The sequence below is a fragment of the Leopardus geoffroyi genome, chromosome B1 (genome assembly GCF_018350155.1).
Source record: "Leopardus geoffroyi isolate Oge1 chromosome B1, O.geoffroyi_Oge1_pat1.0, whole genome shotgun sequence".
Lineage (NCBI taxonomy): Eukaryota > Metazoa > Chordata > Mammalia > Carnivora > Felidae > Leopardus > Leopardus geoffroyi.
The window spans coordinates 160,025,061-160,049,495 of record NC_059327.1 but is presented as its reverse complement, the minus strand read 5'-3'; the positions used below and the strand labels follow the sequence as shown (position 1 = coordinate 160,049,495).

Genomic DNA, 24,435 nt, shown 5'->3' with positions numbered 1-24,435 from the left:
GGAAATCAAAGGCATCCAAATTGGCAAAGATGAAGTCAAGCTTTCGCTTTTTGCAGATGACATGATATTATACATGGAAAATCCGATAGACTCCACCAAAAGTCTGCTAGAACTGATACATTAATTCAGCAAAGTCGCAGGATACAAAATCAATGTACAGAAATCAGTTGCATTCTTATACACTAACAATGAAGCAACAGAAAGACAAATAAAGAAACTGATCCCATTCACAATTGCACCAAGAAGCATAAAATACCTAGGAATAAATCTAACCAAAGATGTAAAGGATCTGTATGCTGAAAACTATAGAAAGCTTACGAAGGAAATTGAAGAAGATTGAAAGAAATGGAAAGACATTCCCTGCTCATGGATTTGAAAAATAAATATTGTCAAAATGTCAATACTACCCAAAGCTATCTACACATTCAATGCAATCCCAATCAAAATTGCACCAGCATTCTTCTCGAAACTAGAACAAGCAATCCTAAAATTCATATGGAACCACAAAAGGCCCCGAATAGCCAAAGGAATTTTGAAGAAGAAGACCAAAGCAGGAGGCATCACAATCCCAGACTTTAGCCTCTACTACAAAGCTGTCATCATCAAGACAGCATGGTATTGGCACAAAAACAGACACATAGACCAATGGAATAGAATAGAAACCCCAGAACTAGACCCACAAACGTATGGTCAACTTATCTTTGACAAAGCAGGAAAGAACATCCAATGGAAAAAAGACAGCCTCTTTAACAAATGGTGCTGGGAGAACTGGACAGCAACATGCAGAAGGTTGAAACTAGACCACTTTCTCACACCATTCACAAAAATAAACTCAAAATGGATAAAAGACCTGAATGTGAGACAGGAAACCATCAAAACCTTAGAGGAGAAAGCAGGAAAAGACCTCTCTGACCTCAGCCGTAGCAATCTCTTACTCGACACATCCCCAAAGGCAAGGGAATTAAAAGCAAAAGTGAATTACTGGGACCTTATGAAGATAAAAAGCTTCTGCACAGCAAAGGAAACAACCAACAAAACTAAAAGGCAACCAACGGAATGGGAAAAGATATTTGCCAATGACATATCGGACAAAGGGCTAGTATCCAGAATCTATAAAGAGCTCACCAAACTCCACACCCGAAAAACAAATAACCCAGTGAAGAAATGGGCAGAAAACATGAATAGACACTTCTCTAAAGAAGACATCCGGATGGCCAACAGGCACATGAAAAGATGCTCAATGTTGCTCCTTATCAGGGAAATACAAATCATAACCACACTCAGGTATCACCTCACGCCAGTCAGAGTGGCCAAAATGAACAAATCAGGAGACTGTAGATGCTGGAGAGGATGTGGAAAAAAGGGAACCCTCTTGCACTGTTGGTGGGAATGCAAACTGGTGCAGCCGCTCTGGAAAACAGTGTGGAGGTTCCTCAGAAAATTAAAAATAGACCTACCCTATGACCCAGCAATAGCACTGCTAGGAATTTATCCAAGGGATACAGGAGTACTGATGCATAGGGGCACTTGTACCCCAATGTTCATAGCAGCACTCTCAACAATAGCCAAATTATGGAAAGAGCCTAAATGTCCATCAACTGATGAATGGATAAAGAAATTGTGGTTTATATACACAATGGAATACTACGTGGCAATGAGAAAGAATGAAATATGGCCTTTTGTAGCAACGTGGATGGAACTGGAGAGTGTGATGCTAAGTGAAATAAGCCATACAGAGAAAGACAGATACCATATGGTTTCACTCTTATGTGGATCCTGAGAAACGTAACAGGAACCCATGGGGTAGGGGGAGGAAAAAAGAAAAAAAAAAAAAAAAAAGAGGTTAGAGTGGGAGAGAGCCAAAGCATAAGAGACTGTTAAAAACTGAGAACAAACTGAGGGTTGATGGGGGGTGGGAGGGAGGAGAGGGTGGGTGATGGGTATTGAGGAGGGCACCTTTTGGGATGAGCACTGGGTGTTTTATGGAAACCAATTTGACAATAAATTTCATAAATATATAAATAAAAAAAAATAAAAAAAAATAAAAAATGTTAACTTGATAAATGAGCAATGCCTTGCAATACAAGTAATACGTGACGCTGAATGTCACATGATCACAAATGAACTAATGATTCTTCAAATTTGCTGTGATATACAAGTGCTTTGGATTTCAAGCCTGCTTTCGGAACAAATTATGCTCTCAAACCAAGGTTTTATTGTATTTGGGCTTCACTCAGATTTCCTCTGCAAGGAACTGCTCTCAACACCAAGCCTTCAACATTCATGTAGCTTATGATCCCAGAGTAAAATTAATCCTCTATTTTATTCCTTCTTTCTTTTGAGAGAAAGCCAGCTTTAGTGGGGGAGGGGTAGAAAGGGGGAGAGAGAGATCCCCAAGCAGGCTCCAAGTTGTCAGCATGGAGCCCAATCTGGGGCTCAAACTCAAACCTTGAGTTCATGATCTGAGCCAAAGTCAGACACTTAGCCAACTGACCCACCCAGGGGCCCCATGAATTCTCTCTTTCCAAGCAGCCATTCAGCAAATCTCATGGAGGGACAGGATTGGCTCTGCTGGGCTCACATATTGATCTCTGAACCAATCTCTGTGGCCAAATTGCCCAGACCTGGTGGGGGAGCAGGACTAGCCCCCTCAAACCATATGGAATGAGTTCCCCGCAGAAAGGACAAGTTCTACTTTTAGAAGAGGGAAGGGTTGCTAGGCAGGAAAACAAAAGTAATGATAGGTATTCATAGCCATTCACTGTGCTTATCACAGGGCATACACCAGCCACCAGGATAGAGAATGTCCCTGTCATTAAGGAGCTTATATTCTAGCTGGGGAGCCACACACACAAATTTAAAAAGCAGTTGAAATAATTATAAATTGTGTTGAAGCAAGGATCTGAGATAGAAAATAATGGCAGAATATAAAATTACTGTGGGCTGGAAAGACCTGAGTGGGTGATATTTAAGCCAAGACCTAAAGAATGGAAAAGAGCCAGCATGTGAAGTGAGGGAGAAGTGGGCTCCAGGCAGTAGGGACAGGTGTAGAAACATGCTGAAATGGGAGAGTTTGACATGTTAGAGAAGAATAGGGAGGCTGGAATGTAGACAGCAAGGGTGGAGGAGCCCATAGGCTGGAGAGAGAGGCAAGGACAAAAATTCTGGGGCATCTTATGATGCAAAGCTTCAGATTTATTTTAAACATTGAGGTGCATGTATCCCTTCGAATTAGTATTTTTGTATCCCTTGGGTAAATAGTAGTGCAATTGCTGGATTGGAGGGTAGTTCTATTTTTAACTTTTTGAGGAAACTTTTTGAGGAGGTTCTCCAGAGTGGCTGCACAATTTTGTAGTCCCACCAAGAGTGTAAGAAGGTTCCCCTTTCTCCAGATCCTCACTTGAGGTTTATTCTAAATAGTTTGGAGTGTCATAATTGTCATTACACCAGTTTGAGGGCTGATGGTGGCCTGGACTGGCATTGGTGCGATGTACTGGCAAAGGAGATAAAAAGAAAAGGATGAATTAAAAACACATTTGAAGAATAAACTGGAGTTGCTGATGCCCTGTGGGTAGAGAGGGAGATGAGGGAAAGAGAGAATCCAGATCAATTCCTAAATTTCTCCCTAGAAAGACAGAAGTCATTTTCATGAGATTGGTTTATAAAATTAGAATGCCAATATATAATTGCGATGTGGACCAGAATCCATCCTGTGTGATCCTAATCCCTACCAGTGAGCAAAATCCCTGGAAAGCCGGTCCTGTCAGAAAGTTGCCTGGTGAGGCTTGATCTATTGATACAGAGTGATGTCATGTCAGAGATCCATCTTGAGAGGGCCTGAAGAACTAGCTGTATGTAATATTTGCAGTCTTTGGAGTTGGACCCTCTCCCCTCTGCAATTTTTGAGTAGTCATAACCACTAAGATAGGATATTTGAAGACATTCCATTTAGTGGTAGACTAGTACTGTTTTGGGGTGCCTCTTTAAGGCAAATTTACATAACTCTTGCCTGATTGTTCATGTATTGAGTTAAAACTCTCTGATAGCTTTATTTCTCCTTTCCCCAATTTTTTGAGATATACTTCTTGAATTTCCATACAGTACTGCACATGTCTATATCATGTCTAAGGGAGAGAGATTTCCTGATTGAGGTATGCCACTCTCTTCTTGTTCCATTCTAGATGACATCCACAATCCAAAATGTTTCTCTTTTAACTTTTTGAGCTGTGAGGCAAAGTATATCCAAGGAATACCAAGTAGTGTACAAAAAGTATACTTGGGATTGAGAGTTGTCCAAAGATCACTTACCTCTAAAAATCTCTTAGCTTAAAAATGGTAAAAAAGAGAAAGGGGGTTGCCAAAAACAGGGTTATAAAAATTTTGGTATATTGTGTTTAAAAGATACCACATTTAACAAATTAATTTTAACACGCACACGCATACCACACTTAAACTTGTGCTGTTCACAAGCTAATACAGGATTTATAAAAAACGATTTATAGTACACTTCAGTAGACAGTGTGCCCTATAACGAGACACAAGATGTAGATGAATATAATCTCTTTTAATCCCGTGTTTGTGACTTGTGTGTAGAACTTCACGTGAAGGCAAATTTGAAAATCTAAATTTGAGATTTCTTCTGAATATTAAGTTTGGACCAAATGACATATTGGTCTCATCCATCTCCCACACCCACATTATGATTGTTGTGCATTTACTAGACACTGATGGAAATCAATCTTAGAGATCGAGGGCCTTAGACTATTACTCCTCCCAGAGTAATTAGGGAACAAAGGCCTAAGGAAAACCGGCGCCAGAGAACCTCTGAACCGAAAAGGGACCCGGCTCTGCTACCTGAGCGTTGCTGTAACTACACTGAAAGCTGGTATGTTCGGCCTCAAGGCCTCAGCAAGTAACACAGAGCTACCGAGAGCGCTCGGGAGTCCTCGCCGGTAACACCGGGAACTGCGGCTCAGGACCTCGCGGGTTTCTCTCGGCCGGCTAGCGCGCGCAGGTGGGCGCCTGGAGCAGGCGCGTCCCCTTGGCAACCGGAGAACTTGCCGGGAGGGCCCCAGGGCGGGGCTGGCCGGGCGCTGGGCGGACCGGGGCGGGGCTTGGGCACCGCCCACCCCAGGCCCCTCGGGTCGCGCACAAGACAAACGCGCCTGTGTCCGGTCGAGACGGTGGGCGCCAATGGAGAACCAAGAACATTCAGGCTCATCTGCGTTTTCGGATGGGCATGACACGACAGAAATAGCCGTTCCCCGCGAAGTCCATCCGAAGCCCTTTGTAGTCAGGCTCCTCGACGTGCACAAGCTTGAGGAGCCGGAGGAACCCGAAGAACCCGAGGAACCCGAGGAGCCGGAGAAACCCGAGGAGCAGGAGGAACCGGGGGAGGCCAACGAGCAGATCACGCGAGACCGGGGCATTGAGTTTTATGGGTCCGAGGAGACATCTGAACCCCACAAACCCTATGAGCCCCACAAGCGCTATGAACTCCACGAACCCGACGAGCCCCACGAACTCTATGATCCCCAAGAGCCCCACGAAGCCTACGAGCCCCATGCACTGCACAATCACAGTAAACGCCTGGGATCCCGTAAGCCCCGGGGGCCCTCTGCTTCCCGCGAGACCCACAAGCCCCACAAAGCTGAGTTGCTTCGCAGCGCCGCCGTAGTGACCGCCCCTTCTCTGGTGACCAGATTCCCGCCACGGATTCCGCTATCTTGCCTGAGCGGTAGGTGCTGGGGCCTTTCCAGAGACACTGAGCAACCCCGCCCTATGTAGAACTCGGGGTTCTAATGTGGATGTTTGCATGCAAGAGCTCACCTGTTTTAAAGGAAGGTAATTTTTGTGTCGTTTACCTGCTGCTTTGCAGTCATCTGATGAGTAATTGAGACTCTGGTAAAGAGAAACTGAATCTCTTCACTCTCTCCCTTTCTTCACCTGATGACTTCCTAGCCTTGGTTATTCATTGTAACTTCTCTTTGAAGCCCTTAATTCTTCACTACAGTTAGTCACTGAATTTTCTCTGGGTTGCCACTTCAAACACTACTTCTTTATAGCACTTAAGACTTTGTACTACATCGTTATCTTTCTCCCCAATTAAAGGATGGCATCCTTGAAGGGAGGATATTTTTGTCAGTGTTTGGCACATGGTGGTACTCAATAAATGCTAGCTATTACATGGTTAAAGTTGTAGTAACAAAATCCTCCAGAGGAATTTAAAATGTACATTTACTAAATGCTTATAGTCCTCACCAAGTTCACAAAGTGACAGAGCTGACGGATCTTGGTTATAAACATCCCTTGCTCTAACCCCATTGGTTCACTTATGACCTCTCCTTGATGACCCCACCCAGAACAATTCTTTGTCCAAACTGGGCTTCCAGTCCCTCAGCTGATCACTTTTACTCTCATGTTCTCCTAGACTCCTCTTTATCAGCTTCCATTCTATGGTCTATCAGGGGCTCACATATTTCCCCACTCCATTTACTCTTTGGCTATCTACCATACTTCTCCTGGCAAAACCCCAACCCAGGTTAAACTTAACCATCCACCCTCTGCATGCACCTGAGCAGCTGACTCTTGCTATACAAAATCACACAATCATATAATTGCTTTTATTTCAACATGACCACAAATCTTAGTCAATCATTTGATACTTCTAGCAATCCCACTTTATTCACTAGTAAGTTAGTTCTCCTAGTCTCTGAGAAGGTGACTGTCCTCTTTACCTTCCTCCAAATGTTATACTTTTGGCCTCCAAACAGGTGAAGACTGCCTTACACTTTATTGAGCAAGTGGAAGCAATCAGTCATGAGCTCTCTTATTTCTTTCTTTCTTTTTTTTTTTTTTACCACTAATCTATTGCCTTGCCCAAATTTATACTTATAGATTCTTTTTCCATATTTCAGAGAAGAAATGTGCCTTTTTCTATGAAAAGCAAAGTCTTCCATTTGTGGTTTGGATTCCACTCTTGTCTCCTGAAGAACTTTGTTCTTGCCACAGTCACCCCTGTCTCCTACAGAATTAATTTCTCCATTTCTAATGAATCAGTCCCACGAATGCTCACATATACTCTATAAACATACACTCTAGAACCTTTCATCTTAAAAAAAAAAAAACCCTTGACCCCATGTCCTCTTCGGACCCCTCTTTTTCCCCCCCTTGCCATCATTTTTCTGTTCTTCACTGCAAAACTTGTCCAAAAAGTTGTCTATACTCACTGACTCCCATTTCTCCACCCATTATTCTCTCCTCAACCCACCTAGTAAGGCTTCTTTTCCCTCCACTCCACTGAAACTGCTCTAATTTACTGGCTTTCTCTCCACTGCCAACCTTATCATGCATGAAATTTCAGTATTCACATGGATTATTCACTTGGCTTCTCAGTTCTTTGACCTCGCTTTGTTTTTTTGTTTTTTTTTAATTTTTTTTTAACACTTATTTTTGTTATTTTTATTTTTGAGACAGAGAGACAGAGCATGAACGGGGGAGGGTCAGAGAGAGGGAGACACAGAATCCGAAGCAGGCTCCAGGCCCTGAGCTGTCAGCACAGAGCCCGACGCGGGGCTCGAACTCACGAACTGCGAGATCATGACCTGAGCCGAAGTCGGATGCCCAACCAACTGAGCCACCCAGGCGCCCCTGACCTCCTCGCTTTGAATGATGGTGTTCTTCATCCCATCTTAGGCACCCACTCCTCTAGTCTTTGTAATGTCAATTGCTGTGCCATTTCCAAAATTTCCTTATCAAGCACTCTAATCTCTAACCATATCATATCTTTCCAGATCATTCTTCCTCCTTGTACCCCCTGTCAATTCTTCAACTTCAAAAGGTCCTCTAACCTATTGATGCTATTAACCATTCACTATCTTTTGTATATATATCACTACTTTTGTCCTCTGTCTCCCTTTACTTAACTTGATAGTCCATGGTCCACCAGTGGAATCACTCCTTTGCAAATATCCTTACCTCCCTTGCTTCTCCTTCTGTCGTTCTTGCCCAGTTCAGTCCAGTTCTTGCCTGCACTTGAAAACCAATGACAAGAGAAAAACAACTATCCTCACTGATTTTACATTAATGACCTTGAAATTCAAATGGGCTCTCAGCGCAAACGTACTACATTTCCCCTGTCAATCTATTTTCCAACATGGAATCTACCAAACTCCCAGCATCTGTACATATATATACTCTACCTTTACTCCTGTTAAAAATGGATAAACTGTCCTTATTCCTAATAAAGGCCATTCTCTCAACCTGTATGTTGGATCTCATCTTATCTAACTTTAAGCTCCTAAAATTAGCCCCTCTTCTCTCCTGCATCATTTTATTCTCTCTACTGGGTCATGCAGCACATGAACGTGCATCAATAACTCCTGTCTAAAAACAAAAACAAAAAACAAAAAAACAAAACAAAACTCCCTTAACCCCATGTTGAGGAAAAATTCCCCAAAAACAGTAGTTGTCTATAAGTCATTATCTCCATATACTCTCTTCTCATTCTCTTGAGAACCCACTTAAATGTTCATCTCCTCTATTTGTCTGAAGTTACTTTTATTGAGGTCATAATGACCTCTGCCTTGCCAGAATCGATGGTTAATTCTTTATCCTCATCTTATTAATTTGACACATTCACTCCCTCTTTCTTGGAAGTCTTTATTTGTCTTCATTGTCATCCTACCTCATCAATTGTTCCTGACTCAGTTTTCTTTCCTAGATCCTCCTTCTCTTCCCAGCCTCTAGGTTCCCTGGGTTATGTCATCAGTTCCATGGCTTTAATTGTATGCTGGTAACTTCTCAAATTTCTCCCTTGAGCTCCCAAGTTTTATAACCATTGTCTATTTAATATCTGTACCTGAATATCTAGTAGGCATGTAAAATTGAATGTGTCCATGACTGAGCTCTTACTTGCACACTCAAGCTTGTTCTTTCTTTATTGTTCCCCTTTTCAGCAAATGGTACCATAACTCATTCATCCAGGTGCTAGGATAAAAAACCTTGGAGTCATTCTTGACACCTGTTTTTCTCTTACACTCAGCCTCTAAACCATTTGCAAACCCCAATTTTGAGATATATCATAACTGACCATTTATTAACATCTAAAGCTTCATCACCTTTGTAAGCCACTGTCATCTGTTGCTTGGTCTACCACAGTAGCTTTCAGCTTACTCTTGCTTCCACTCTGGTCCTATCCTGCCTGCCCCCGCCCCCCGCCCCAGTTTATTGTTCATATAGTAATCACAGATCTTTAGAACATAAATTATATGCAGCTCTTCTGCTTTCACCTCTCCAGAGGGGGGTTCTCATCTCACTTAGTTTGTAATCTAAAGTCCTTAGCAGGCCTGCAAGGTCCCACATGATCTGGACCCTGCCTGCCTCCACAACCAAATGTCCCACCACTCTCCACACCATCTCTAGTCTCAAGCCACGTGGACCTCCTTGCTCCCATCTCATGGTCATTTCATTTGGCTTTTTCCTCTGAACTTGCATTGGAGGCACTGGATTTGAAGGTGAAGGAAGAAGGGTTGGAGAAATAGTAATTTTTTTTTGGCTCAGTCAAACTGGATGCTATTTTATAAAATAAGGATGCCACCCTTGCTATATAATCCTGCCTGCGGCTTCCTGTTGCTCTTAGGATAAGCCAAACCTTTGCAAGGGTCTCTAGAGTTCCATGGGTCCCCTAACCTCACCTTCTTCTGTTCTTCCTCCTGCTTACTCTGCCCCAGTCATACCGGCTTCTTTTCTGTTCTCTAAAAAGCCAATCCCATACCTGCTCTGGCCTCAGAATCTATATTTGTGGTTTTGTCTCCCAAGATACTGTGTTTCAGGATTTTGTCTCATGATTAATTCCTATTCAGATCCCAGTCCACATTTTTATTTTATTTTGTTTTGGTTGGGTTTTTTCTTTTTCTTAAAAATTTTTTTCAGCCGAGTTTATATTTAAATTCCAATTTGGTATGGGGCACCTAGCTGGCTCAGTCAGTGGAGCGTGCAACTCTTGATCTCCAGGTTGTGAGTTCAAACCCCACACTGGATGTAGAGATTACTTAAAAGGTTTTCCTTAAAAATCTTAAAAAAAAATTTCAGTTAACAAAGTGAAATATTAGTTTCAGGTGTAGAATTTAGTGATTCAACACTTACATCACCTGGTGCTCATCACAAGGGCACTCCTTAATCCCCATTACCTATTTAACCCATCCTCCCACCCACCTCCCCTCTGGTCACCATCAGTTTGTTCTCTATAGTTAAGAGTCTGGTTCTTGGTTTTTCCTCATGTTTGTTTGTTATGTTTCTTAAATTCCACATATGAGTGAAATCATATGGTATTTGTCTTTCTCTGCCAGTCCACATTTAAAAGGTGAGAAAGGGGGCGCCTGGGTGGCGCAGTCGGTTAAGCGTCCGACTTCAGCCAGGTCACGATCTCGCGGTCCCTGAGTTCGAGCCCCGCGTCAGGCTCTGGGCTGATGGCTCAGAGCCTGGAGCCTGTTTCCGATTCTGTGTCTCCCTCTCTCTCTGCCCCTCCCCCGTTCATGATCTGTCTCTCTCTGTCCCAAAAATAAATAATAAAAATAATAATAATAATAAAAATAATAATAATAATAAAAGGTGAGAAAGCCTAGCTCTTAGAGGGCTTTCCCTGTCCATGATGCCTAAAGTAGCCCCCTCTGAACTAGTGTGATGATGAGACTCTCAAAAGTTCTCAGACTCTGCTTTAGAAAATAAATACTCTTTTAAAACTCCCAATCTACTCAATTGTTTTCTAGATTTTCCTTGTTAAAAATTCTGTCTTTACATCAATTCCCTTAGTAAAGCTAAATAAGCATCCAGCATATTTGCATAATATTTACATAAAATAGTGTAAATATTAGGCAATATTTAGCCAACATGTCACCATGCTTCTGTTCACTCAATAAGATTTCTTCCTCCAACAAACATTTGGGGTACATGAGTGACTCAATTCGGTTAAGCATCTGATTCTTGGTTTTGGCTCAGGTAATGATCTCACCTTTTGTGAGTTTGAGCCCTGCGTTGGGCTCTGTGCTGACAGTGCAGACCCTTCTTGGGATTCTCTCTCTCTTTCTCTCTCTCTCTCTCTCTCTCTCTCTCTCTGTCTCTCTGCCCCTCCCTGCTCTCTTTTTCTCAAATAAATAAACTTTAAAAACAAACAAACATTTGCTGAGCATCTACTAAAGTACTCTTTGTGTCCTGTGGGGGTGTAAAGATGACTGAGACATGGCAGTTTGGTTGTGTGCATATTTTAAAAATTTATAGTATAGGGCCGATCATCTTACTAATATATCATCACCTAATCATGGGTGTCACTGTTAAAATTTATTGAGCACTTAATATATTCAGGGTGTAGACACTGAGTTGTAGATGAGTAAGACAAGGATCCTGTCCCTGAAAGACTGTCAGTGTGATTGGGAAGGCTGAACATGTTGATAACAATAACACATCCATATAGCATACAAAGTAAAGTGATTGGAGTATCCTACGGGATACTTCATTTTTCTGAGTTTAATGGCAATACAACTTCTATTTTTAATGGAGAAGAAAAGCTCAGAAAAAAATAGGAACAAAGTATTCATTTAAGCTACTTACCTAAAATAGGCTGAAATAGAGATTAAATACTTAATCTCAAGCATACAGAACTCAGAGTACTTAACTTGGATTTATAAGGGATTAGAGAAGTAATAAAAGCAAGACTCTCAGGCAAGTGAGGGGGTATGGAGGGAAATCATATTGAGTACATTTTTTTTAAAATTTAAAGCTATTTTGAAATTTGTAAGATATTTACATGATTAAAAAACCAAAACAATAGAAGACTACGAGGAAATGTCTACCTCCCACTCTGTTCCCTCTCTCCCTTTTTTAAAATGTTTATTTAGTTTTTTAATCATTTTTTTAAATGTTTATTTATTATTGAAAGACAGAGAGAGAGCATGAGCATGGGAAGGAGAGACAGAGAGGAGGAGACACAGAATCCCAAGCAGGCTCCAGGCTCTGAGCTGTCAGCACAGAATCCAATGCGGGGCTCGAACTCACAAACCGCGAGATCATGACCTGAGTTGAAGTTGGACATTTAACTGATTGAGCCACCCAGGCGCCCCTCTCCCCTTTTATAAGTAACCACTTTTATTCATTTCTATGCATCTTTATATAAATTCAAGAAAATACTGTACAAGCTTATGTATGTGTTCCCCCTTTCTTATCAAAGGGTAGCGTAAGCCATACTGTTCTTCACTCTTTACTTGACAGTGTATCTTCCCATATAACTAAATATAGAGTTTTTTCATTAAAAAAAAGAAAAAGAAAAACAGATGCCCCATGTTTTGTTACATAGCTGTGCCACTACTAGTTTAACACCTTGTTTGTTTCCAGGATGTTGCTATTATAAGCAATGCTATAATAGATAAACCTGTATGTGATATCATTTAGTACATGTCATGCAGTTATATCTGTAGAATAAATTTCCAGAAGTGAGATCACTGAAGGGTAAACACATCTGGAACTTTGATTTAACAAAATCACCCTCCATGGGAGTTGATGCCCACAAGCAATGGAATTGTCTCTTTCTCTATAGCTTCACCATTGTAGTGTGTGGTTGAACTACTGGCTTTTTGAAAATCTAATTGATGAAAAACTAGTATGTCAATTAAGTTTTAATTTGCATTTACCTTACCATCTGAATGACATTAAGCATCTTTTTATATATGTATATTTTTTCATGTCATTTGCCTATTCTATTTTCCTTTTGAGTTGCTAGGTATTTTTCTTACTTGCAGGATTAGCCCTTTGTCTGGGATATGTATGACCTATTTTTTCTGCTTATTAATGGTCTCTTTGTCTTTGCTTATTTTTATTTTGTTTTATTTTGCCATAAAAATATTTTTATAATAACATTTATCAGTCATTTCTTCTTTAGCTTCTGTGTGGAATCATAATTAGAAAGTCCTTCTTCCCCTTGCGGGTTATGAAGGAATTACCCATGTGTCTTCTTTTATAATCTTTAAAAAAAAAAAAACATTTAAATCTTTGATCCATTTGGAATTTATTGTGGTGTTTGGTATGAGTTATAAAGTGTTTTTAAAGTTTTTTTTTTAATTAATTAATTAATCTATATTTATTTATTTATTTTTATTTAGAGAGAGCATGGGCCAGGGAGGGGGCAGAGGGAGAGAGAAAAATCTTAAGCAGGCTCCACGCTCAGCACAAAGTCCAATGTGGGGCTTGATCTCACGACCATAAGCTCATGACCCCAAGATCATGACCTGAGTTGAAATCAAGAGTCTAAAAAAAAAAAAAAAAAAAAAAAAAATCAAGAGTCTGACGCTTAACTGACAAAGCCACCCAGGTGCCCCTTGTGTGGGTTATAAATACAGCTTTCTTAGCAGCTACCAGTTGCCAGTGCCGTCTTCACATAGATGAAATTGGGTAAAAATGAACATGAAAAATAGATTTGAAATTTGAGAAAATGTGTCACAAAAGTGCTAGTTTTGATCTCTAGTTTGCACAGAAGTCCCTGGTTTCTGTTGTCGTCATTGTCATAGTTTAACCAAATGGAAGGACGTGCCCTTTTTCCTGCCTCTATCTTCCCACCTTCAAGCAAAACCCTTTCCCACGCTCTCCTATCTCTTGCCCAATGACCCAGAGCTAAGGCAGTGGGGAGCCCAGTGCTAGGGAGCCGTGCCTAGGAGAGGATCAAGAAGAATGAACAGTAGTAATGGATCACATAGCTTATTATGTCATATCAAAGAACATCCCACTGTTTACATAGTCACACCCAAAATAGAAATGGACTGCTTCAAGACCAATCTTCAAAACAATAGTGTACACAAAAAAAGCACAAATTTTACTTCAAAAAGCCTTGAAAAATAAAGTATGTCTCTTACTGAAGTATCTTGAAGGGATACATAAGAGCAAAATCTGCTAAAATGCTCTTGAAGCATTTCTCTTCCCAGGTCCCAATCATCATGACAGCTAATCTCCAAAAATACCTTTCCTATTTCTCTCAAACTCCACCTTGACTCTCTCTTACCTTCTCTTCCTGTGCCCCCTAGGTCTATTCTGAGATGTGCTTCCTGCCTTTACTTTGTAGGACAGTTGTACACCATTTGGTACAACCCAGGACTAGAGGCATGGGCTCCTTAGGAGTCAGGGTAGAGGACAAAGTGGAGAACAGCTATACTTTAATATTTCATCCTTGTCATGTTACAGAATACTTTACTTGTGCTTGCAGTGGGACTCACAGTGAACAATGCCTCGTCACTGCCCTCAGGGAACAGATTTAGTCATGCTCTCTCCCAGCAGATGGCAGCCTTCTCTTTTAAATGGCTTGGACCATCCCATTTGTAGCTGGAGGTGGCAATGTGTGTGATGTGGTTTGTGTGTTACAGAATAAAATACAGACATTTAAGGCATATAACAGCCATAATGTTCTGATTATCTCTTAGAGGGAGATGCTATTCATCATTTTGCTCCAAACTCTGGCAGGGCTCATTGGATCTGGCCCAACCACAAATTACGCTGTCCTCTCCCTTGCTCGCTTCTCTCCAGCCACCCTGACCAACTATCCTATTGTGCCTTTTGCTTGATTCCACCTCAACCTTTACGCTTGCCATTTCTTCTGTCTGAAATGCTTTCCCTCTCTCTCCTGGTGAGAGTCAGGATTTGGTTCTGGGCTGTCTGATTCCAGAGCCAGTAGCCTTACTCATTAAACAATATTGTGGTAGAGCCTAAACTTGTCTGCTTTGAAAAATACCAGTGCTTGTGTTCCACCTCCAAAGATTGTGGATTTAATTGGTCTAGGGTGTAGTCTGGGCCCTACAATTTTTTTTTTTAACATTTATTTATTTTTGAGAGACTGAGCAGGAGAGGGGCAGAGAGAGAGGGAGACACAAAATCCAGAGCAGCCTCTAGGCTCCGAACTATCAGCACAGAGCCCAATGCAGGGCTCAAACCTATGAACCATGAGATCATGACCTGATCCAAAATCCGATGCTTAACCAAATGAGCCACTCAGGTACCCCTGGGCCCTACAATTTTTAAACATCCCGGGGTGATTCTAGTTTGGAAACCATGGTAACACTGCCTTGCTTGGGACATTAGCTAACAATAGCCACCTGAGAGCTATTCTATTCCACCAATTGGTAAGATAACATCAAAAGTATTTCCAAAATAAGAGTGCAATCTCTACCTGTGGGAGAAACTACCATGATAGGGCAATAGGAAAAGTGTTTTCATTCATATTATCAATATTTGTAGAATTTTTTTAAAGATTTATTCAGTGTTGTACTGACTTTCTGACCTGTGTATATGAAGCTGAAAACCAAGCTTGGTGATACGTGAAAAGTCCATGGGACAAGCAGACTGGGCACAAGGGGTGTATTTGTAGGGCTACTCTTCCCTTTTCCTTAGGTCTGAATCAGTTTAGCCTTAAAAAGCAGAGTAATAGGGAGCTTCTGGGTGGCTTAGTAGGTTAAGCATCAGACTCTTGATTTCAACTCAGGTCACAATCTCATGGTTTGTGGGATCAAGCCCCACATGCATCTCTGCACTGAGTGTGGAGCCTGCTTGGATTCTCTCCCCCTATCTCTCTGTCCCTCCCTCCCCCCTCAAGATAAGTAAACATTGAAAAAAGTAGAGTAATAGAAAAAATCCCAATTCAAAAATTCCATTTACTTTTTTTTCTTTTTTTAAGTTTGTAGCCTATCTCCTACTCTGCTGTAAACTCCTTGAGAGGTGAACATGTCCTGCTCATTTTTGTTCTGAGCACTGCTACACATAGTGGGAGCCCAATCAATACTTGGTTGCTGTGTTTCCTGTAGTGCTCCTACCTTAATACGCTAAAGTAGTAACTAATAATTCTGACTACGATTCATCTACTATTTGCAGAGTACTTTACATATATGTCAGTACTCTTTATACAGACATACCTATTACCCTCCTATCTGAGAAGGGATACTGAGTCTCAGAGAAGGTAAGTAACTTATCCAAGGTTGTATAGCTGAGTCACAGAACTGGGGTTTGAATCATGTTTGATGCCAGAGAACACTCATTTTTCGTTACCCAAAACACTTCAGAGGGTAGGAAATGATATTTCAGAATTCTCAGATATGATTAAAAACTCCAAGAAGAAACTGGAACAATCTGTCCTTCTGTGGCCTATTATAATAGGCCTTTACATAGCTTGGCCTGTATGATCGCCTACATTTTCCCACATTTAGAAAAAAACTAAACATGATTTTTAATTTGCTTTACCATTTCTTCTGTTTTGAACATTTCAGGTGGACCCAATTTTCCACTGATAATGCAATGAACACGTTTGTGCATCCATTTTTGCCTGCACTTGGAATGATTTCTTTAGGGTACATTTCTACAAGTAGAATTAGATTAAGGACATAAACATTGCTGACTTATACTGCCAAATTATGTTTCATAAAGTGTACTAGTTTAGATTTCTACCAGCAGTACACAAAAATACTCATCTCATTTTGCTCTTCTTTTTTTTTTATAAATATATTTATTTTGAGAGAGAGAGAGAAAAAAAAAAACATAAGCAGGGGAGGGGCGGAGAGAGAAGGGGAGAGAGAGGATTCCAAGCAGGTTCCACACTGTCAGCATGGAGCGCAGAACCTGACCTGGGGCTCAAACTCAAAAACTGCAATATCATGACCTGACCTGAAATTGAGAGTCAGACGCTTAATTGACCTAGCCATCCAGGCACCCTTTGTCTTACTCTTCTAATTTCATTATCCTTTGCAAAATTCTTTTGCTAATTTTATAGTTAAAAAAAAAATCTCATCCTTTACTTACATTGTTTTGATTACAAGTAAACATGAACTTTTTCTTTTATTTATGTCTTACCAAATACATCTTTATATGTCTTTATGCCTTCATATATGTTTTTATGTCTTCCTATATTAATTCAGTTTCTATCCTTTGTCCATTCAACTTTTGACACATACCTTGGTGTTTTCGTATTCATCTACACTTTTATAATCTTCAGGTATTAAGACTTTAATAACCCTTTGTCATCTTGTTGCCAAATATTTTCATTTCCTCTTTAAGTTTTAATTTTTGGCACCCAGAAGTTTTAAGTTTTAAATATTTTAATCTATTTATCTTTTCCCTCTATATCTTTTGTTGCCTTTAACTGAGATTAAAATCCAGTGATTAAGTAGATATTCTCTTACTTTTGCTCTAATTCAACTTTAAAAAAAAAGTGTTTATTTTTGAGAGCAGGGGAAAGGGCAGAGAGAGGGAGAGAGAGAATCCCAAGCAGGCTTTGCACTGACACTGCACAAGGCTCAATCCCACAAACCTGAGATAATGACCTGAGCCAAAATCAAGAGTCAGACGCTTAAACAACTGAGCCACCTAGGCGTCCTCTAATTCAACTTTTTAAAAAAGTAACTCTTCGATTTACCTGTGGTTTATTTTGGTACATGCTGTGACATATTTAATTTGGCCATTCCCCTAGATAGTTATTTTTCACAGTCTCTTTTTGTATTGATTTGTGATGCTGTCTTTATCATGTCTTTGATTCTTATTGAATATAATGTTTGCTTTTACTTTTCTTCTTATAGATACTGGTCCCTTTGGCATTGCAAGGAAATGGTAAGATTGTAGGTGTACTACTATTCTCCCAGACTCTAACTAGCTGATGGTGCAGACTCAATCTGGGACATCTGAAGGGAAAGCCTATCTTGGGGGTTCCTGTGCTTTTTCTTGGTCATAAGGCCCTTTTCTAATTCCCACAGGAAAAGGAAACAAGAGGGTTAAAGTGATTAAGAAGTGAGATGGGGGAAGAAGATGGAGATGTAGAACTCTCCTTAGATTCACTCAGCGTTTTACTTGTTTGCTAAATACTAGGTGTATGTTACATGTTAGGCCTGAACCTTTAAGGGACTTGGGATGCTGCATTGACAATCTTGTGACAGATTTTGTGAAGCTCCAGGTCAATGTATCCCAATATCCCCTCACCTCTATTTCAAGTACAGTAGCTAATGAAATTTATCAATAGAAAAAAGAAAGTGTACATAGAGTGCACAAAGTAGATACCTCCTGAACAATCGATGCTTACTCTGTTTGGCTAAGATGGAGCTAGAAGAAGTAACAGAGTAGAATCATTAAAGAGAAATATCAAGGATTCATGTCAGTGGCTCATATAGATGAGAAGTCAGTAATAATAATAATTTTATTTGTATCCATTCTTTTAACAAGTGGGTTAAATCATTCAAATTTATTGTTATTGTTTAACATTTACATTTATTGTTATTATTTAGACTTTTGGATTTTTAAAGTTTTTTTTTTTAATTTATTTTGTGAGAGACAGAGACAGCACAAGTGGGGGAGGGGCAGAGAGAGAGGGAGAGAGAGAGAGAATCCCAACCAGGCTTTTGCTGACAGCACAGAGCCCAATATGGGGCTCAAACCCATGAAACAGTGAGATCATGACCTGAGCTGAAACCAAGAGTTGGACGTTTAACTGACTGAGCCATCCAGGTGTCCCAACTCTTGGATTTCTTATTTGCTATGTTTTCTAGGGGTTTATTTCTTTCAACTCGTCCAGGCAGTAAATACCACCACCTTATCTTTATGTAATGCTTTGCATTTAAAAAAACTTCTCTTTTCTCACAAGACTCATGAGAAGTTGATAGGACAAATATAATCAAGTAGATTTTACTGAGAGAAAATGAAATTCAGAAGAGCTGGTAGAAAAACTAACATTTACTGAGTATTACCAAGTGCCCACTTAACATACCACATTACTTCAAATAAATGTATGCTGGGTAAGCAAACTCTCCTGGGGCTAAACACACACAGTGAAATAGTTTATACCCGATAAGTTTTTATACTTAAAACACATATTTTTGTTCGTGGTGTTATACCACTTCTTGCTTTTGTTTGGCTGGTTAATTTGGCTTGATCCTATAAGGAAATTGTGCTATCTTTATTACTTAATCATATCCCCATCGCCTAAAAAGATTATTGTTAAACAAATATGTGCCTGATTGTTATGAAAGAAAATATTCTCTGAATATAAACAACATAGTTAAATGTAGAAGAGCATTTTGACTGAGAAAATTGTTTGTATTAATCACTTCAGACCTGTAATCATTTCCATAATTATTGTTATATTAAGGTATATTTATTGTTCTTCACCCAAGGTAAGGATTTCAAAAACTTTCTGAGCTATTGGCAAGCCATAGGAGACTAATAATCAATGAAGACATGGGACAGCAATGTAATCCTCATTTAAAAAAAATCTGCCTTCAAACGTGAAAATCCTTCAACCACTTTCTTTTGTTTCTGCACAGGACAATGACTAGACATTGTGAGGTAATGCAAGACATGAAAGATGGAGGAAGCCTGTGTTAAGATGAAGAGATAGGTTAGAGATGTAGCTGTGGTGACATAATACACAAGAAGTGAATGAAGAGGACGGATGTTAGTCAGACCTCCACACAGAAGAAGCAAATGTTAATGAGATTATTTCCAATCGAAGTAACAACCCAATTAAAGTGTCTATAGGAATAAACTAGGAAACTGTCATTAGTCTATAAAGTGACACATTAAAAAAACATTATTTAGCTAGTGAAGAAAAAGGTAGCGAGGGAAAACTTGGCTTGGAAGTGATGATGGAAGCCAGAAGCTAACTTGTTTTAAAAGATTAATGTATATAAAATGTTTTGTCTGCAATTCTGGCTTTCTTTTTCCTCCACCTAGCCACCCTTTCTGGAAAGCTGGCTCAGGCTCTCTCGGCAGGGCTTATGCAGTGCTTACATGATGAAGCTCTTCTTCTGTTGAATATGGATGTAGATTTTTTTTTTTCTGGCAATGGACAGTATCTTCATTGTTTCTAGATATTAAAAGGCATGACTTGGGGGTTGCATCTTATCAATTATGTAGCTGATCCCAAAAATTTTACCACCAAAGTACCTTTTAGTTATCTTTATCCATGATCATAATCTCATGTTTTGAAAGATTTTTTTTGTTATCGCTCACAAAACAAACTACATTTGTTAATTTTTTTTAATTAAGGACAGATGTAAGTATTAATCAGAGTCTCCTATCAGTATGAGGTAACATGGAGATGATATAATTCAGAAACAAATTGGGTATTTGAGGTAGCCTATACTGACTGTGGATAGTGGAGGATGCCATTTGACCTTTTGAAATATTCTAAAGGTTGTGGACTCCCATTATTGTATTTGTAGATCCCTTAAGTATTTGAGAACTTCAGGCTGGGAACTCTTGAATTAAGCAGCAGAAACTTGAGGGACAAAATGCAGATAGGTTGCTTGCAATAGCAAAGGGGTAAATTAGAAGGGTCCAGAGTATTAGACATTGGGGAGGAAAGAGTGTGGATGTGGGGTACAATTCTTACAACTTCAAGTCTGTATTTTATCTGGAAACCTCTTCAAGTGATAAAAGCTTACTGATAGTTTACTGATTTTCCTGTATAAGACACTTAAACTAAGTTTATATTTTAAACAATTAAGTACCAATTCAGTTCAACTCAGCGTTGGCCGAGCATTGACTACATACAGAGTTTCATACTAGGTGTTGTGGGTGGGAAAGGAAAAAGGAACTAACGTTTATTGAATACCCACTCCATGGTTAGAAGTTGCTAGGTATGCAACCCTTTGAGATGGATATAGTTATTTTCCTTTATAGATGAGGCTAACCACCCTGGTCACCTATTATTTTTCTGGGGCATACTTCTTCCCTGGGGCCTTTGCTCTTGCTAATTAACTATTGGAATGGGAAAATCTTTCCTTGAAAAACCTGTATAGCTAGTTATTTTTCAAATATAATCTGATCAGTAATGCCTTCTTTGACCACCCTATTTTAAGTTGCAACCCTCTCCCCACCTCACACTCCTGAAAGCTCAAGGAATTAAATAACTTGCCCATGTGTAAGAACACGGCACTTCATTTTAAAATAATAAAAACCCAGGGGCGCCTGGGTGGCACAGTCGGTTGAGCGTCCGACTTCAGCCAGGTCACGATCTCCCGGTCCGTGAGTTCAAGTCCCGTATCAGGCTATGGGCTGATGGCTCAGAGCCTGGAGCCTGTTTCCGATTCTGTGTCTCCCTCTCTCTCTGCCCCTCCCCCGTTCATGCTCTGTCTCTCTCTGTCCCAAAAATAATTAAACGTTGAAAAAAAAAAAAAAACAAAAAAAAAAAATAAATAAAATAATAAAAACCCAGAATCTCCAATATGGATGCTGGAATAATAATTTGTTAGATGAGCAGAATTATTGGATTGAGTGTTCTATGTCCCCAAGATTGGTTGCTGCCAGGACCACACTGGCCTCAAGGAAACTGTCCCACTGTTAACACTGTGGCCTGGTTTGTGTGCATTGAATCCCTGCTTACATTACTCCCCTAGCATAGCCTAGGCAAGGTGTTAAGGGGCAGATGAGTTGTAATTAAAGGCTGAAGCAATGCTAATGAATTAGACAGGGGAACATGGAAACAGATAATCTGATTGAAGGGTTTTTTTCCCCTTGCTTCCCCCCACTTTCCTGAAAGAAGCTTCATGATGCATCAGTCACCATTTAATGAGGGAGGCCATGTGTTTCACATAAGGATTTGCCCACACTGTGTCAGGCCTGAATCCTGCCTGACACCAGGGCCAGGGCTTATTTTAAGACAAAGACCCCACGAAAAAAAAGAACTACAGGCCAATATCTCTAAAGAACATGGGTGCAGAAATTCTCAACACAGTACTAGCAAATAGAAACTAACAGTACATTAAAAGAATCACTCACCACGATCAAGTGGGATTCATTCCTGGGTTGTAAAATGTTCAATATTTGCAAGTCAGTCAACGTGATACACCACATTAATAAAAGAAGAAATAAGAAGCATACAGTCCTCTCAGTAGATGCAGAAAAAGCATTTGCCAAATACAGCATCCATTCTTGATAAACATCCTCAACAGAGTAGGGATAGAGGGAACATACCTCAACATCATAAAGGCCATATATGAAAGACCCACAGCTAATATCATCCTCAATTGGAAAAAACTGAGAGGTTTTCCTCTGAGGTCAGGAACAAGACAGGGATGTCCATTCTTACCATTGTTATTTAACATAGTACTGGAAGTCCCTGCCACAGCAGTCAGACAACAAAAAAAATAAAAGGCATCCAGATTGGCAAGGAAGAAGTCAAACTTTCACAATTTTCTAGAAAACCCAAAAGACCCCACCAAAATTGTTAGAACTGATACATGAATTCAGTAAAGTCACAGAATACAAAATATATGTACAGAACTCTTGTTACATTTCTATACACCCATAATGAAGCAGCAGAAAGAGAAATCAAGGAATTGATCCCATTTACAATTGCACCAAAACCCATAAGATACCTAGGAATAAACCTAACCAAAATGGTAAAAGATCTGTACTCTGAAAACTATAGAACACTTATGAAAGAAATTGAAGATGACACAAAAAAATGGGAAAACATTCCATTCTAATGGATTGGGAAAACAAATATTGTTAAAATTCCTGTACTACCCAAAGCAATCTACACATTTAATGCAACCCCTATCGAAATACTACCAGCATTTTTTACACAGCTAGAACAAACAATCCTAAAATTTGTATGGAACCACAAATGACTCTGAATAGCCAAAACAATCTTGAAAAAGAAAAGCAAAGCTGGAGGCATCACAATTCCAGACTTCAAGTTCATTACAAACCTTAGTGATTAAGACAGTATGGTACTAGCACAAAAACAGACACAGAGATCAATGGAACAAAATAGAAAACCCAGAAATGGACCCACAACTATATGGTCAACTAATATTTGACAAAATAGGAAAGAATATCCAATGGAAAAAAGCGACTTCAACAAATGGTGTTGGGAAAACTTGGCAGCAACATGCAAAAGAATGAAACTGGACCAGTTTCTTACACTATACACAAAAATAAATTTAAAAATGCATGAAATACCTACATATGAGATAGGAAACCATAAAAATCCAGAGCAGAACACAGGCAGTAACCTCTTTGATATTGGCCCACAGCAGCTTCTTACTAGATATGTCTCTGGAGGCAAGGGAAACAAAAGCAAAAATGAATTCCTGGGACTTTATCAAGATCAAAAGATTCTGCACATCAAAGGAAACAACGAACAAAACTAAACGGCTACCTTAAGAGTGGGAAAAGATATTTGCAAATGACATATCTGATAAAGGGTTAGTATCCAAAATCTGTAAAAAGCTTATAAAGCTCAACACCCAAAAAACAAATAACCCAGTTAAAAAATGAGTAGAAGACATGAATAGGCATTTTTTCAAAGAAGATACCCAAATGGCTGACACATTAAAAGATGCTCAACATCACTGATCATCAGGGAACTATAAATCAAAAAGTACAATGAGATAACACTTCACACCTGTCAGAATGGCTAAAATCAACAACACAAGAAACAACAGATGGGGAGGTAGGGAAGGGAGAACCCTCTTACACTGTTGGTGGGAATGCAAACTGGAGCAGCTCCTCTGGAAGAAAGTTTGGAGGATTATCAAAAAGTTAAAAATACACTACCATCCAGCAATTGCACTACTAGGTATTTACAGAAATACTGGTTTGAAGGGATACATGCACCCTGATGTTTATAGCAGCATTATCAACAATAGCCAAATTATGGAAAGAGCCCATATGCCCACAGACTGATGAGTGGGTAAAAGATGTGGTATATTTATACAATGGAATATTTCTCAGCCATCAAAAAGAATGAAATCTTGCCATTTGCAATGATGTGGATGGAGCTGGAGACTATTATGCCAAGTGAAATAAGTGAGTCAGAGAAAGACAAATACCATATGATTTCACTCATGTGGAATTTAAGAAACAAGACAAATGAATATAGGGGAAAAAGAGAGAGAGGCAAACCATAAAGCAGACTCTTAACTATAGAGAACAAACTGAGCATTGCTGGAGGGGAGGTGGGCCGGGGGATGGGTTACATGGGTGATGGGTATTAAGGAGGACAGTTGTGATGAGCACTGGGTGTTATATGTAAGTGATGAATCACTAAATTATACACCTGAAACTAATATTACACTGTATGTTAATTGGAATTTAAACAAAAACTTGAAACTAAAAAAAAAAAGAAAAGGGTCTGTTAAAGAGTTCAGGCGAATTTTAGGAAGAATGATTTTACTTTTTGTGCAAGAAGTACTTCCTTTGAGTAATTTTCCTGACCTCTTACCTTATTATCCCTTAATTAGACTCCCGAGAGGGATGGAAGTAACTTCTGTTTGATGGAATTGAGCAAGAGAGAACTGGTTCCTTCTGGGTCCAATTTCTTTGGGACCTGTCTATCAATAGGAAGTGATCTTTGTGATCTGTTCTCTGTCACATAGCAAACTTAGCCCCTGCGGGGGGAGGCTTGCAGCTTTGGGGGAC

General features: G+C 39.8%; 1 protein-coding gene across 4 annotated transcripts in view; it reads left to right on the top strand.

Annotated features, from left to right (window-relative positions):
• The first annotated feature begins 5,117 nt into the window (after nt 1-5,117).
• Nucleotides 5,118-24,435, top strand: part of THEGL (theg spermatid protein like) — a 56,287-nt gene continuing 36,969 nt past the window's right edge. For 2 of the 4 annotated variants that reach the window (XM_045473947.1, XM_045473945.1), the window contains exons 1-2: nt 5,120-5,737; nt 17,595-17,625. In XM_045473947.1, coding sequence (XP_045329903.1) covers nt 5,194-5,737; nt 17,595-17,625 — 575 coding nt within the window. In that variant the 5' untranslated portion in view covers nt 5,120-5,193. Of the gene's footprint in view, nt 5,738-17,594; nt 17,626-24,435 lie in introns of all 4 variants that reach the window. The other 2 variants (XM_045473946.1, XM_045473948.1) reach the window with 2 other exon arrangements.